Raw genomic sequence first — 13,253 nt, forward strand, 5'->3', positions numbered from 1 at the left:
ATAAAGAGCTTCACGGATAAGAAAAAGCTAAAGGAGTTCATCACCACCAAACCAGCATTATATGAAATGCTGAAAGGTATTCTTTAAGAAGAGAAAGAAGAAAAAGGAACTCTTACCATTTGCCACAGCATGGATGGAACTGGAGAGCAGATAAATACCACAGGATCTCACTCATTTGTGGAATATAATGAACAACATAAACTGATGAACAAGGACTGATCCAGAGACGGAGAGGCATTGATTGGACTGTCGGGCCTTGGAGTGAAGGTAGGGGAGGGTAGGGGTAAGGGGGAAAGATCAACCAAAGGACTTATATGCAAGCAAAGAGGCCTAACCAATGGACACGGACAACGGGGGGGTGAGGGCATGAGGGGGGGGGGGGGTAGAGGGTAACGTGGGGACAAGGACACATATGTAATATCTTAATCAATAAAAAATATATATAAAAAAAAGGAAAAAAAACTACAGATATAACTAGCTGAAACAGAATTAACTTCGTTAACTCAAGCCTAAGTGACCACATATCCACCGTCAAGCAAATTCGTTTGCGTCTATACTGCAGGCTACGGGCTTGTACCTACTATCCAAGTTTCTCAAACTTAAAAAGTTTCTCAAAGTAGCACTCCTGTCAACAGTGCAGATTTCCAGTTGGCTCCCGTGTAGATCCCGATTCTGTCCTGTAGGAAGCGGCCAGAGAATCTGTATTTCAGAGGTTCGCTGCATCCCAGCCCCTTTAGCACAGAAAAATCGTTCCTCCCGCCGGGTGAAGAACCTGGCTCTGGCGGTCTGTGGGGACTGCCAGGTCAGCCCACAGGCAGGCAGACTCCGGGAGGCCCTCTGCCAGGGGTCCTCAAACTATGGCCCTCCGAAAACATTTATCCAGCGCGCCTCGTGTTTTTGCCGCTGCTGCCTGTTGCTTAGCAGCCGACTAGGTTTTTTTTTTTAAACTATAGTCCGGCCCTCCAACGGTCTGAGGGACAGTGAACTGGCCCCCTGTTTAAAAAGTTTGAGGACTTCTGGAAGTACACAGTGGAATGAACCCAACGGTCAGTTAGCACTATGTATACCCAACCAAACAAATGCCATCTTCCCTCTTCCTCGCAACTCACCTGTTTAGCTCTTATAGGGGAGACTCCCTTGGGAGTCCCTAAAAGGCAGACATCTAATGAGAGAAAACGATTATGGCATCAGAGGACTGGTTCCTAGCAATTTAACACTGCCCCGCCCCGCCACACCCGCCCCGCCCCCCCCGCCACACCCGCCCCGCCCCCCCGCCTCACCCGCCCCGCCCCCCGCCTCACCCGCCCCGCCCTCTCCCCCCACCCGCCCGCCCTCTCCCCCCACCCGCCCGCCCTCTCCCTCCACCCGCTCCGCCCCCAGCCTCTTGAGTGACGGGAGAGAAACGCGAGATACATTGTGGGGGCGTGGCCCCACTCTCACCAATGGAAATTGGGGACGTGATCGTGAGCCTTTTCTTCATTGGCCCAGTTGCGAGGGCAGCCGGGTCTTCTTGCGCCAAGGCGGAAGTCGCACGGAAACGGAACTCACAGCCTGGGGTCCTGGGAGCTGGCATCCGCCATCATGGTGAGGAAGCTTAAGTTCCACGAGCAGAAGCTGTTGAAACAGGTGGACTTCCTGAACTGGGAGGTCACTGATCACAACCTGCACGAACTGCGCGTGTTGCGGCGTTATCGGTTGCAGCGGCGCGAGGACTACACGCGCTACAATCAGTTGAGCCGATCTGTGCGCGAGCTAGCGCGGCGCCTGCGCGACCTGCCTGAGCGCGACCCGTTTCGCGTCCGCTCCTCGGCTGCGCTGCTGGACAAGCTGTATGCCCTCGGCCTGGTGCCCACGCGCAGCTCTCTCGAACTCTGCGACTTCGTCACGGCCTCGTCCTTCTGCCGCCGCCGCCTGCCCACCGTGCTCCTTAAACTGCGCATGGCACAGCACCTCCAGGCCGCCGTGGCCTTCGTGGAGCAGGGCCACGTGCGCGTGGGCCCCGACGTGGTCACCGACCCCGCCTTCCTTGTCACACGCAGCATGGAGGACTTCGTCACCTGGGTTGACTCGTCCAAGATCAAACGACATGTCCTGGAGTACAATGAGGAGCGCGATGACTTCGATCTGGAAGCCTAGCTGTCTTTCCTCCCCACCCCGTCACCAGTGCCGCATTTTATAGATGGGGAAACTGAGACCGGATGCTGGAGATTCTGTGAATGCGCTTTCCCAAGAATGTGTCAACCAATCGTCGTTTCTTAAGAACTTGGCTCCTTAGCTGCTGGCCACGCTTACAACCAAAGGGTACACCCTTGTTTTCTGAAAATTTTCTTAGCCTTTGGACTATTGATAAATGGCTGCCTTGAAACAATGGGAAGCGGTTTTGTGCTGCGCTAGGAATTGTTAGATTCTTGTACTTTTAATATTGTAGTGTGAAAGCAAGAACTTTGCGCCCACCCCCGCTTTCCCCTTATTATCTCATAGCAGGACAGTTAATTTAACTCGAATTCTTGCTCCTAGTGATTAACTTGTGTACGATCATGGAGAATTTGGTTTTAAGTTTTCATAAAATGGGGTGAGAGTTTAGTGTTTAAAGGAATGCTTTTTTAATGCCAATAAATAATTCAACTGCTTTGTAAGTGCAAAATTTTGCCCGTCTGTTTTTCTCACATAGAGTCATATCTGTAGTTCTTCTTTGCTCAAGAACCCAGAGAAAAGGAACAGGGTCAAGGATCAGTAGCTGCCTGTCTGAGTCCTGCAACAGGGAGGACATGTGAAGACTGCAGGGTTTTGTACAGGGCTGGGCAAATTTGTGAGTTTACCAAACCCTTCCTGGGAAGGAGTGTTTAAGCAGAGCTCTTCCCCCCCAGGACTTCCTGTTGATATTCCAGCCCCAGGAAATACCATATTAGAGGGCTGAAGTGTTTGCTTGCCTAAGGAAATTATCACCCTGTAGCTTGACCATTTAGCACAGTGGTTCTCAACCTTCCTAATGCCTCGACCCTTTAATACAGTTCCTCATGTTATGGTGACCCCCCCAACCATAAAATTATTTTCGTTGCTACTTCATAACTAATTTTGCTACTGTTATGAATCGTAATGTAAATATCTGATATGCAGGATGTATTTTCATTGTTACAAATTGAACATAATTAAAGCATAGTGATTAATCACAAAAACAATATGTAATTATATATGTGTTTTCCGATGGTCTTAGGCGACCCCTGTGAAAGGGTCGTCGCGAACCACAGGTTGAGAACTGCTGATCTAGCAGTTGGAAGTGGCCCAGGAGGTTCCTAAAACTTAGATGTTCTTAGGAGTGGGAGAGAGTTGGAAATTAGAGAAGGGAAACACCTGGTTTTACACAAGACTTTTACAAGGAGAATAATAGAATGCCAGGACCAGTGTGATGACTTTTACGTATGTCTCCTCCATTTCCCCAGGTGTGAGGCAGCACGTGTTGAAGATACAATGAAGGGAACCAGGCACTGGGGATGGCAATAGCAAATGCTTTACTACATGCCAGGCATGGTTTTAAGCACATTATATATCTTAACCATTTAACCCAATACTCCTATGAAGTAGGGAATCCAATTACTATATTCTCTACTTTTCAAGTGAAGTAACCAAGGGAGAGATGGGTCAAATAAGATGCCCTATATATATACATATTTATTTACTAAAAATTGAAATAATACATAAAAAAATTTGTTACAATTCAAATTTTTGAAAATCAGAGAATCTAGTTAATGCATCCTGCACTAATCATGCTCTAGCCAAACCACCCAATGTTTTCTTTTCTACATTCCTTCCACACAAGTTTGAATTTTCAGGCCAGCAGAGAAATAGCAGCACTAGGCAATGTTGTATGAATGTTTGAGCAAGGAGCAGGCATTGAGCTACCAAGGCTTGGCTAACACTCCTTGATGCCCTGTCTGTGCTAAGCTGCCATTTGCTCTTCCCAACAACCTCTAAGGTAGGTGGTGCTATCCATACCTTTTCAGTTTGGGAGACAGAATTAGGACTAGAACTTATCCAATGCTGGCATTCAAGTCACATTCATTCATGTGACAACAAGGGCCATGTTCTTTTCAGTTCTATCCCTTTAGAAATGGAAGGAGAGAAAATCTTACCACTCCTCAATTCTAATGGCTAGGCCAATCTCATCTCATTTAAGGGGTGTTCTCAGGGCTCACAGGCTTAGGGATCTCATGAAAGGAGAGTTGGGTGGCTCTAGGAGGCAGGACCCATGGCCCTGGGCAGGTAGCTCAATTGGTTAGAGCAGTGGTCAGCAAACTGGCTCGCAAGGCACATGCGGCTCTTTGGCCCCTTGAGTGTGGCTCTTCCACAAAATACCGACTTCTGCGCATGGGCCACGAAGTTTCAATCGCACTGTATGTGCGCGCCCGCACGTGGTATTTTGTGGAAGAGCCACACTCAAGGGGCCAAAGAGTCGCATGTGGCTCGCAAGCCGCAGTTTGCCAACCACTGAGTTGGAGCATTGTCCCCTGATATGCCTAGGTTGCAAGTTCGATCCCTGATCAAGGCACATACAAGAATTAACCAATGAATGCATAAATAAGTGGAACAACAAATCTCTCTCTCAAATGAATCAATCAATAAATTTCCTTTGAAAATAGAAGGCAGGCCCAGCTGGCATGGCTCAGTGTTTGAGCGCCAACTTATGAATCAGGAGTCATGGTTCCATTCCTGGTTAGGACACATGCCTGACCGGTTGTGAGCTCGATCCCTAATGTAGGATGTGCAGGAGGCAGCCAATCGATGATTCTCTTTCAACATTGATGTTTCTATCTCTCTCCCTATCCCTTCCTCTCTGAAATCAATAAAAATATATTTTTAAAAATTAAAAATAAGCCGAACCCGGTTTGGCTCAGTGGATAGAGCGTCGACCTGCGGACTGAAGGGTCCCGGGTTCGATTCCGATCAAAGGCATGTACCTTGGTTGCGGGCATATCTCCGGTGGGAGATGTGCAGGAGGCAGCTGATCGATGTTTCTAACTCTCTATCTCTCCCCCCTTCCTCTCTGTAAAAAATCAATAAAATATATTTTAAAAAAAAATAAAATAGAAGGCAAGCCCTAGCTGGTTTGGCTCAGTGGATAGAGTGCTGGCCTGCGGACCAAAGGGTCCCGGGTTCGATTCCAGTCAAGGACACCTCGTTTGCAGGCTCCTCCCCAGCCTGGGCCCTGGTCTGGGTGCATGTAGGAGGCAACCAATTGATGTGTTTCTCTCACATCAATATTTATGTCTTTCCCTCTCTTTTCCACACTCTCTGAAAGTCAATGGAAAAATATCTTGGGGTGAGGATTAAAATAAATAAATAAATGTAAAAAAATAAAAATAGAAGGCAGGCTCAACCAGTGTGGCTCAGTGGTTGAGCGTCAACCTGTGAAGCTGGAGGTCACATTTCGATTCCCAGTCAGGGCACATGCCCAGGTTGTGAGCTTGATCCCGAGTAGGGAGCATGCAGGAGGCAGCCGATCAACGATTCTTTGTGCTTTTCAGTATTTTTCAACTTTTCTATGAAGATAGTATGTTACTATAAGAAATTAATAAAAATATATATTTTTTAAAATAACTTGCCATATGTATAAGCCTCAGCTTAATTAAAATCATACAAAATTATATTTCTGTGTGTCATCCTAACTTAGGCCAGCTTCCTAGAAAGGTTAAACGCAGATAAATGAAACAAAAGTTTTATGAAACTGATGCCCTCTGTTTTTTTCTATACCTTTTATGCTTTTACTAGAGGCCCAGTGCACGAATTCAGGGTTCCTCTGCCTGGCTGGTGATCGAGGCCTATTGAGGGGCCTGCTGGCCAGGAGGAGGGACCTCAGGAAGTTGGCCAGCCAGCCCCCCAATCAGAGCCGATGTGGGGACCAGTTGGGTGGGGGGAGGGGCTGCATGAGGTTGGCTGTGGGAGCGAACTGACCACCAGGGGTCAGCTCCAGCGTTGAGCGTCTGCCCCTTGGTGGTCAGTGCATGTCATAGCGACCAGTTGTTCAGTTGTTAGGTCATAACAGTCGCTTAGGCTTTATATATCTTCTATCCTAATATATAAAAACCCAGGGTCCATAATGTCCAAAAGGCTCGACCGAACACCAGGCTAGGGAGCTGAGGGAGCGGGAGCTGATCAATCAGTGGCAGCGGTGACTGGCGAGCAGCTAAAAGGCAGACCTTTTGGTCCCTCCTCCCGGCCTTCAGACTCCAATCAATCAGTGGCGGAGGTGGAGCGGAACTGGGGATTGGCTCCCTTAGTAGTCCTGCAGGTGCAATCTCAAGAGGACAGGCAAGGCACCAACCAACCAGCACTGCTGGCATGATCCCGACAGCACTGCCAGCCTCCTGGAATTTGGCCTCGGGCACTGTCCCCTCCATAGATGCTCCACAAGGTCACTCGAGCCCGCCCCGCTCCAGACAAAGTGTGATCATTGCACATGGAAGAAATGTAGTAAAAAAATAAAAACCGATGACCAAGGGCCCGCCTCCACGAGCTCACGGGAGCCTCCGAGCACTGGGCACCCCGACTCTTTTAGGGGGTTCAGGTGAATGGGGGTTGCAGAGGGGTCAGGAAACCTTCCTGGAGAGCTGTAGGTCTGATCTTGGATCCATCTGTCCAGCCATCTGCCAACAGCCCCCTCCACGAAGAATGGGAGAACAAAGGGAAGGGGCGGTTCTGCAATCCCCAGAGGGAATCCAGGGCCCCAGGTACTCTGCCCCACCTGCTGACACTGGCTATGAGGGCACTGCGGCAGCCAACCAGCCTGACCCGCCCCCCTGCCCCCCCACCTGCTGGTCGCAGATACAGGGAGCACCCCTTCTGAGGGGAGATGCCCACCAGGTATACAGAAGGCGCTCAGCGAGGAGTCCCCACGGGTTGTGTTTGCACCTTCATGCTGTCCCCCTCCAACCCCCCACCGCAATGCTGAAGGAAGACTGATACAGGAACACCCACACGGAAAACAGCCTGTGATAAACATCATGTCCCCAGACGCCTGAATCCACCTCAAAAGGAAGATGCTCCAGACCCGGAGCGGGAAGATGGGGACTGAGACAGAAGGTCTGGGAAAAGCAGGGTTACCCGACCCTGGTCCCCGTCCCCCTCCGTGTGTGAAGGGCCTGCATCGCTGCCCTTGGACGGAGGCCTGTGAAGGAGTGAACTGTGGCTGTGCCTGTGCTGCGCTCAGCCTCCTGCCCTCGCGGATAAGCAGGAAACATATTTACGTGCCAGAATCTAAAACCCTCTTTATCGGTAATAGAGCAAACAATTCAAGACCTACACGTGTTTCTAAACAGGACTCTGTCTGGCTGCGTGTGAACCCAGATCGAAGGCCTGCTCTCCACCGAGGAGGCTGCAAAGGCTGCTCCTCTCTTGAACAAACACAACCTGGAGAGGTTTAAAGGGAAAAGGAGATATAAATAAAACAAAATAGCAACAAGCTCTGAAGCCAGTGCCACTGCCGTCAAATCCTCCACACGGTGGTGATGTCAGAGCCTATCTCCCTGTGCCTGGGGCTCAGACGGCCGAGCTGCTGACACCTGCCAGGTCGCCTGGCACCGGCCTCATCTACCCATGGCCATTTTCAACCTCCCGCCAGCTCCTGGAGGCGGGTGGGCTTGCAGATGGAGGCTTCCGTGTTAAAGCAACCCTGCTGATGTAGCAGACACATGTGGGCTTTTTGATGAGAACCCAGAACATCCCTTAACGAATGTGTTTTTAACTGTTCTGAGATCACGCTCCCAGCCATGGCGACTCTCAAATAGGCCTCAGTGATTCCACTTGCCCAATGCAAAGACTGACCCGGGTTTCATGGAGACCAAACCCTTGGCCGGGAGCAGACAAGTCCTTTCAAAAGGAAGGTCACCCTGGCTGCAGGTCCTTGCTCTTCCTCACTTTGAATATTTCTTGCCACGCCCTTCTCTACCCAGCAAAGCTCATTTGGAATTGAAAGCCAGATAAAAAGCTTCACTGATAAGAAAAAGCTAAAGGAGTTCATCACCCTGATCGGGGGGCCAGCCAGTGGCCAATGGGGGCCTCCGGCCAGACCCCACCCATGCATGAATTCATGCACCAGGCCTCTACTTTATATATAAAACCCAAATATGCAAATAGACCAAACGGCGGAACAACCAAACAACCAGTCACTATAATGTGCACTGACCACCAGGGGGTGAGCGGAACATGGTGGGCATCGGCAGCAGGCAGCAGAGTGTGAAACATGGCAGGCATCGGCCACAGCAGGATGGTGAAGCAGGTGAGCAAAGGCGCCAGACCAAGGTGGGGTGCTGGTCGCTGTCATTGGGGCGAGCCTCTGGTGGTTACTGAAAATTGTTTGCTCCTGTATGCTGAGGTCCCGCCCAGCACTTGCATCCACTGCTGGCGCCGGCCCCCCTCACACCCACTGCCGGCGCCAGAGCCACTGCTCACACCTGCTGCCAGCACCCAGTGCTGGCTCCAATCTCTAGGCACCATCAGCAGGTGCCAGTGGCAGCTGCAGGTCCCAATCGCCCCTCAGGGCTTCTCCACCTCCCCCTGCTCCTGAGGGGTGATCGGGGCAGCAGCCGCTGCTCTCACCCGCTGACAGCATCAGCCCTGCTCGCACCCGCTGCTGGTGCCAGCCCCAATTGCTCTGCACCGGCAGACACGTGTCCTTCCAAGAGGGGACCAGGGGGCGAGGCTGGAGGGGCTGGGCAGGGGAGTGAAGGATGGGCTGAGACCTATCCCTCTGTCCATCGCACCCTTACAGCCCACAGTTCCTTTCAAGGTGCATGAATTCATGCACTGGTCCCCAAGTCTATAATAATAAAAGCGTAATATGCTCATTAGACCGGACAGCTGAACGACCTTCTGGATGGCCTTCTGAACAAAGCTGGGGCTGTGAGGGTTGAGGCAGCTACTACAGCTGTGAGGGCCAAGCCCCTTGCACGATTTTGTGCATTGGGCCTCTAGTATAGGATAAAAGCCTAAGCGACCATTCGACTGGTCGACATGATGTGCACTGACCACCAGGGGGCAGACCCTCAAAGCAAGAGCTGCCCCCCTGGTGGTCAGTGCACTCCCACAGTGAGAGCTCCACTCAGCTGACCAACGGGCGCCAGAGGCAGAGCTCATGGCTGGTCGCAGCAGCCTCGAGATCGCAGTGGAGCAGCAGCGAGCCTACTGAGTGGCAGTGGCGGCAGCAGGCACAGCAGGGCTGATATGAGCAGGAGTGGCAGGCAGGAGCAGCAGGTGGCACTGGACTACCAGTTTTGGCCTGATCCCCGCAGGCCATGCCAAGGGACCCCACCAGTGAAAAAATCTGTGCACTGGGCCTCTAGTAAACTGGACAGTCTGCAACAGGCTCTTTAATTGTTCTTCTATAAACAAGGCACCATTGGCTTTTAATAACTGTTTAAGTAACAAAGAAATCTGTTACTCAGTGGATACCTGCTGTCCTATTGTGAAACCTTAGCTGAAAAACATACCCTCAAACTTGGCAATTCCAAGTTGGCTCCAATGACTTACTGCGCAGTTAGTCTTCGTTTTCTTACTCTTCGTTTCCGCCGTGTCTGTTTGCGTTCCTTGGTCCTCACACGGGGTACCACTTTGCCAGGGCTGACCAGCAGACCCTGAGCTATAAATGAATGATTACTCTGACACAGGATTGCTGTGAAAGAGAGGGCTAAGGGACTGCCTAGATAAAGGAACCAGACAGCCTTGATCACCTGCCTCTTCAGGCTTTTATTGTAAAAGCAGTTTGAGATAAAGTTTATCTTTTAGATACAATCAGTGGGGTAAGTAATCTTGGGAGGACACATGTGTCTACAATGTCCTTTAAGCAAGGACACCTAAAGATTAAGCATAAAGATTCCAGTAAACACCCAAGGTACACACACTTGTTTGGAAAGGTCAAGGAACAATTAGGGGTAGCCACCTTCGGCCAAACTCCCCTAAGTAGGAATTCTGATAAACGGGGTAGGCTGCCTTCAGCCCACTCCTTTTTTTGGAATTTTTCTCCTTACAAACTTTCCAAACAAGTCACCTGTGCTCCCCCACAGAGCCAAACTGATGACAATTGCTGGGAAGCAAGATCTCAAACACTCCTGAGAATGAGATTAGATACTCTCACCTTTCCAGTTAGGAATTTATGATCAGATCACTCTGAGGTTACTTTCCCTGAATGGACTGCTCGGTGTTATTACAGATCCCTTTTTCATCCATAACTGTAAACTCAGAAGTGATATTGCTGGATCATATAGTAATTTTATGTTTAATTGTCTGAGGAACCATCATACTGTTTTCCATAGTGGCTGAATCATTTTATATTTCCACCAACAATGCCTGAGGGTTCCAATTTCTGCACATCCTCACCAATATTTGTTATTTTATGTTATTTTTAAAATATTTTTATTGATTTCAGGGAGGAAGGAAGAAGGGGAGAGAGATAGAAACATCAATGAAAAGAGAGAATCATTGATTGGCTTCCTCTTGCATGCCCCACACCAGGTATCAGCCTGCAACCCAGACATATGCCCTGAGAATCGAACAGTGACCTCCTGGCTCATAGGTCAATGCTCACCCACTGAGTCACACCAACCGAGCCAATTGTAGTTCTTTATATGTCCTGGATATTAGTCCTTTGTCAGATATTTGATTTGCAAATATTATCTTCCATTCAGTAAGTTGTGTATTCACTCTTGATAATGTCCTTTGATGTACAAGAGTCTTTAATTTGATGCTCAATTTATCTATTTTAATTTTGTTGCCTGTGCTTTTTTTGTTGTTGTATCTGTCCAGGTAAGAGATATACAAGCCTGCAGAGAAATTTTCATAAGAGTTTATTTGAGCCAAATTGACCACATATGCAGGAAGCAAGATCTCAAAAGCTCCTGAGAATAACACTTCACATCTTCTTTTATGCATTTGAAATTAAGGCGGGGATGTAAGGAAGATTGGAGAAAGCAAGTCTGGGATTGGATTACAGGATAGTTAACAAGATTATGTGCTCTTGAGGGAACAAACTCCTTCTTCAAAGGATATTACTTCTTTTTTGAAAATATATTTTTATTGATTTCAGAGAAGAAGGGAGAGGGAGATAGAAACATCAGTGATGAGAGATAATCATTGATTGGCTGTCTCCTGCATGCTCCATACTGGGGATCGAGTCTGCAACCCAGGCATGTGCCCTTGACCGGAATCGAACCCGGGACCTTTCAGTCCACAGGACGATGCTTTATCCTCTGAGCCAAACCTGCTAGGGCTACTTCTGTCATTTCAAAGGTGTGTTAACCTAAATGGGTAAGAACAAATGACAGGGCTAGTTTAAAACCTTTCATAAGGAAGTTATAGGCCTGGAGCAAGACTACCCACAATGACCTGCCCCGTTGGGAATTTGTGATCAGATCACCTGTGAGGTTACCTTCCATAGAACCCCCCTTTTTATCCATACCTTGGACTCAAATGTGCCAACTTTGTATATTTTCTTTCTGTAGGATAGCAATATCCATTTTCTAGGTCAAATATTTAGCAAATTCAAATATTTGGCTCAAAAGTTGTGTGACAGGAAAGTTACCTAACCTCTCTGAGCTTTAGTTTCTTCTTGTGTTATTTGCAGATTAAGTGAGATAATGTATGTGAGGCAGTGTCTGGTCAATGTAAACATTCAATAAGTAGTATTTCTATTTGTTGTTTTTTAAATATATTTTTATTGATTACAGAGAGGAAGCGAGAGGGAGAGACAGAGAGAAACACCATTGATTGGTTGCCTCCTGCATGGCCCCCCGACCAGGGCCAGGAGCCTGCAACCCTAGGTGCCCTTGACCTGAATCGGTCCCAGAACCCTTCAGTCTGCAGGCCCATGCTCTATCCACTGGGCAAAACCGGCCAAGGCATGAATGTGCTTTCTTAAATCAGAATGGAACAATCAGTTAACAGAGCATGATTAATATTTCTTGTAACTACTGCTAGTCCCCATTATTCTATTTCTGCCTCTAACACTTTGTTCTTGATGCTTACTACTTAAGCAGGAATCAGCCTTCCTCGGCGCCCACCACGGAGTAAGAAAGGGAGCCTCCCAGCTGGAGCAAAGCCGGTGTAATGAGGCCGGGCTCCAGCGTGGCTCCCTCAAGCAGGAGAGGGTGTGAAGGGAGCAGGGAGCCATTCAGGGACCGCGGAGAGGGGCGGGTTGTGGGAGCGCCCAGCGTGCTCACAGCGGGTCTGAAACGGGACCCAGGCCTGGAGGGCCCAGAACGCCGGGACCGAGTGGGGCGCCTCCTGTGGGCACCAGGCGCGCAGGAGCGGTGCTCGGGCGCAGCCAGACCCTCCCAGAAGGGGCCCCAGCTGACCGGAAAACACCCGCCCCGCGGAGCGGAAGTAGCGCCGCGCGCGGAGACCCCGCCCCCGGGAAGGCCGGAATCTCCGGATGCTGGGGCGAGTGGGCTGGGCGGTGCGGCCCCAGGGGCGGGAGGCTCTTCTGCGGCCAGTGATTGGCTGGCCCCTGCCGGTGGCGGCAGCGGTGGCGGCGCCGCGTGGCCGGGCCGGGTGAGTCCTGGGTTCGAGCCTTAGCTCTAACTGCCCCTCGGTGCCGACTCCAATCCCGGGCCTCCGGAGGTTCTCCCCGCACGGGCGGAGCCAGCCAGGTCCTCCTCCTGGGCGCGCTTCCGCTCCTCTAGCCCCCGCGGTCTGGCCCAGACCCTCAGGGACTAGAGGGTGGAGGAGGGATCCCTCAAGACCTGAACGGCCCCATCCGGAGGGGAAAAGGCTGTGCGGGGCTGCGGCGGGGAGAACGGCCTCCTGGAATCGATAGAAGCTCGGTGAGAGACGGCCGCGGAGGATGAGGACGACAAGGAGGGGCGGGAGGGCGGGCGCGGTCGCGGGGGTTTGGGAGTTAGAAGGGCGCAGACGCCGCTGGCGCAGGAAGCCAACCGTGCCGAGGAGAGAACCCTAAACGACTGCACCCATGGAGGAATGGGTTCAAAGAGCAGGAGGCAGCCAGGAACAGCGTAGAGAGCCTCCCCAGTATCCAAAGCTGCGATTACGATTTTTTGTGCTTCCCAGAAGAGCAGAAACCCACAAATTGTATTATGGAAGTGTTCAGACTTACACAAAAGTACAGAAAGTAGCTCGCCATTACGGATTCCAAGTACTCATCACCTAAGCCTCAGCCGCAGATGGCCACCCTGGTGGCATTATGTGTGTTAAGACGAGCCTCAACTCAAGTATTGCTATGTTAATCTTAAGTAAAAAAGAGTTCCTTT

The 13,253-nt window shown here is 50.2% G+C and overlaps 2 protein-coding genes across 4 annotated transcripts in view; both read left to right on the forward strand.

Moving 5' to 3' along the window:
• Nucleotides 1-1,546: 1,546 nt before the first annotated feature.
• On the forward strand, nucleotides 1,547-3,165 carry IMP3 (IMP U3 small nucleolar ribonucleoprotein 3). The gene has a single exon (XM_081084710.1). It carries the CDS (start codon nucleotides 1,582-1,584, stop codon nucleotides 2,134-2,136), a length of 555 nt encoding a protein of 184 aa, XP_080940836.1. The 5' UTR covers nucleotides 1,547-1,581; the 3' UTR covers nucleotides 2,137-3,165.
• Nucleotides 3,166-12,398: 9,233 nt separating this feature from the next.
• SNUPN (snurportin 1) overlaps nucleotides 12,399-13,253 on the forward strand; it is a 46,190-nt gene continuing 45,335 nt past the window's right edge. Inside the window, exon 1 of one of the 3 annotated variants that reach the window (XM_081084596.1) lies at nucleotides 12,399-12,809. The gene's annotated coding sequence lies outside the window, so the exon portion shown is untranslated. The remainder of the gene's footprint in view (nucleotides 12,810-13,253) is intronic. The other 2 variants (XM_081084598.1, XM_081084597.1) reach the window with 2 other exon arrangements.

The sequence above is a fragment of the Myotis nattereri genome (assembly GCF_964212035.1).
Source record: "Myotis nattereri genome assembly, chromosome: 1".
Lineage (NCBI taxonomy): Eukaryota > Metazoa > Chordata > Mammalia > Chiroptera > Vespertilionidae > Myotis > Myotis nattereri.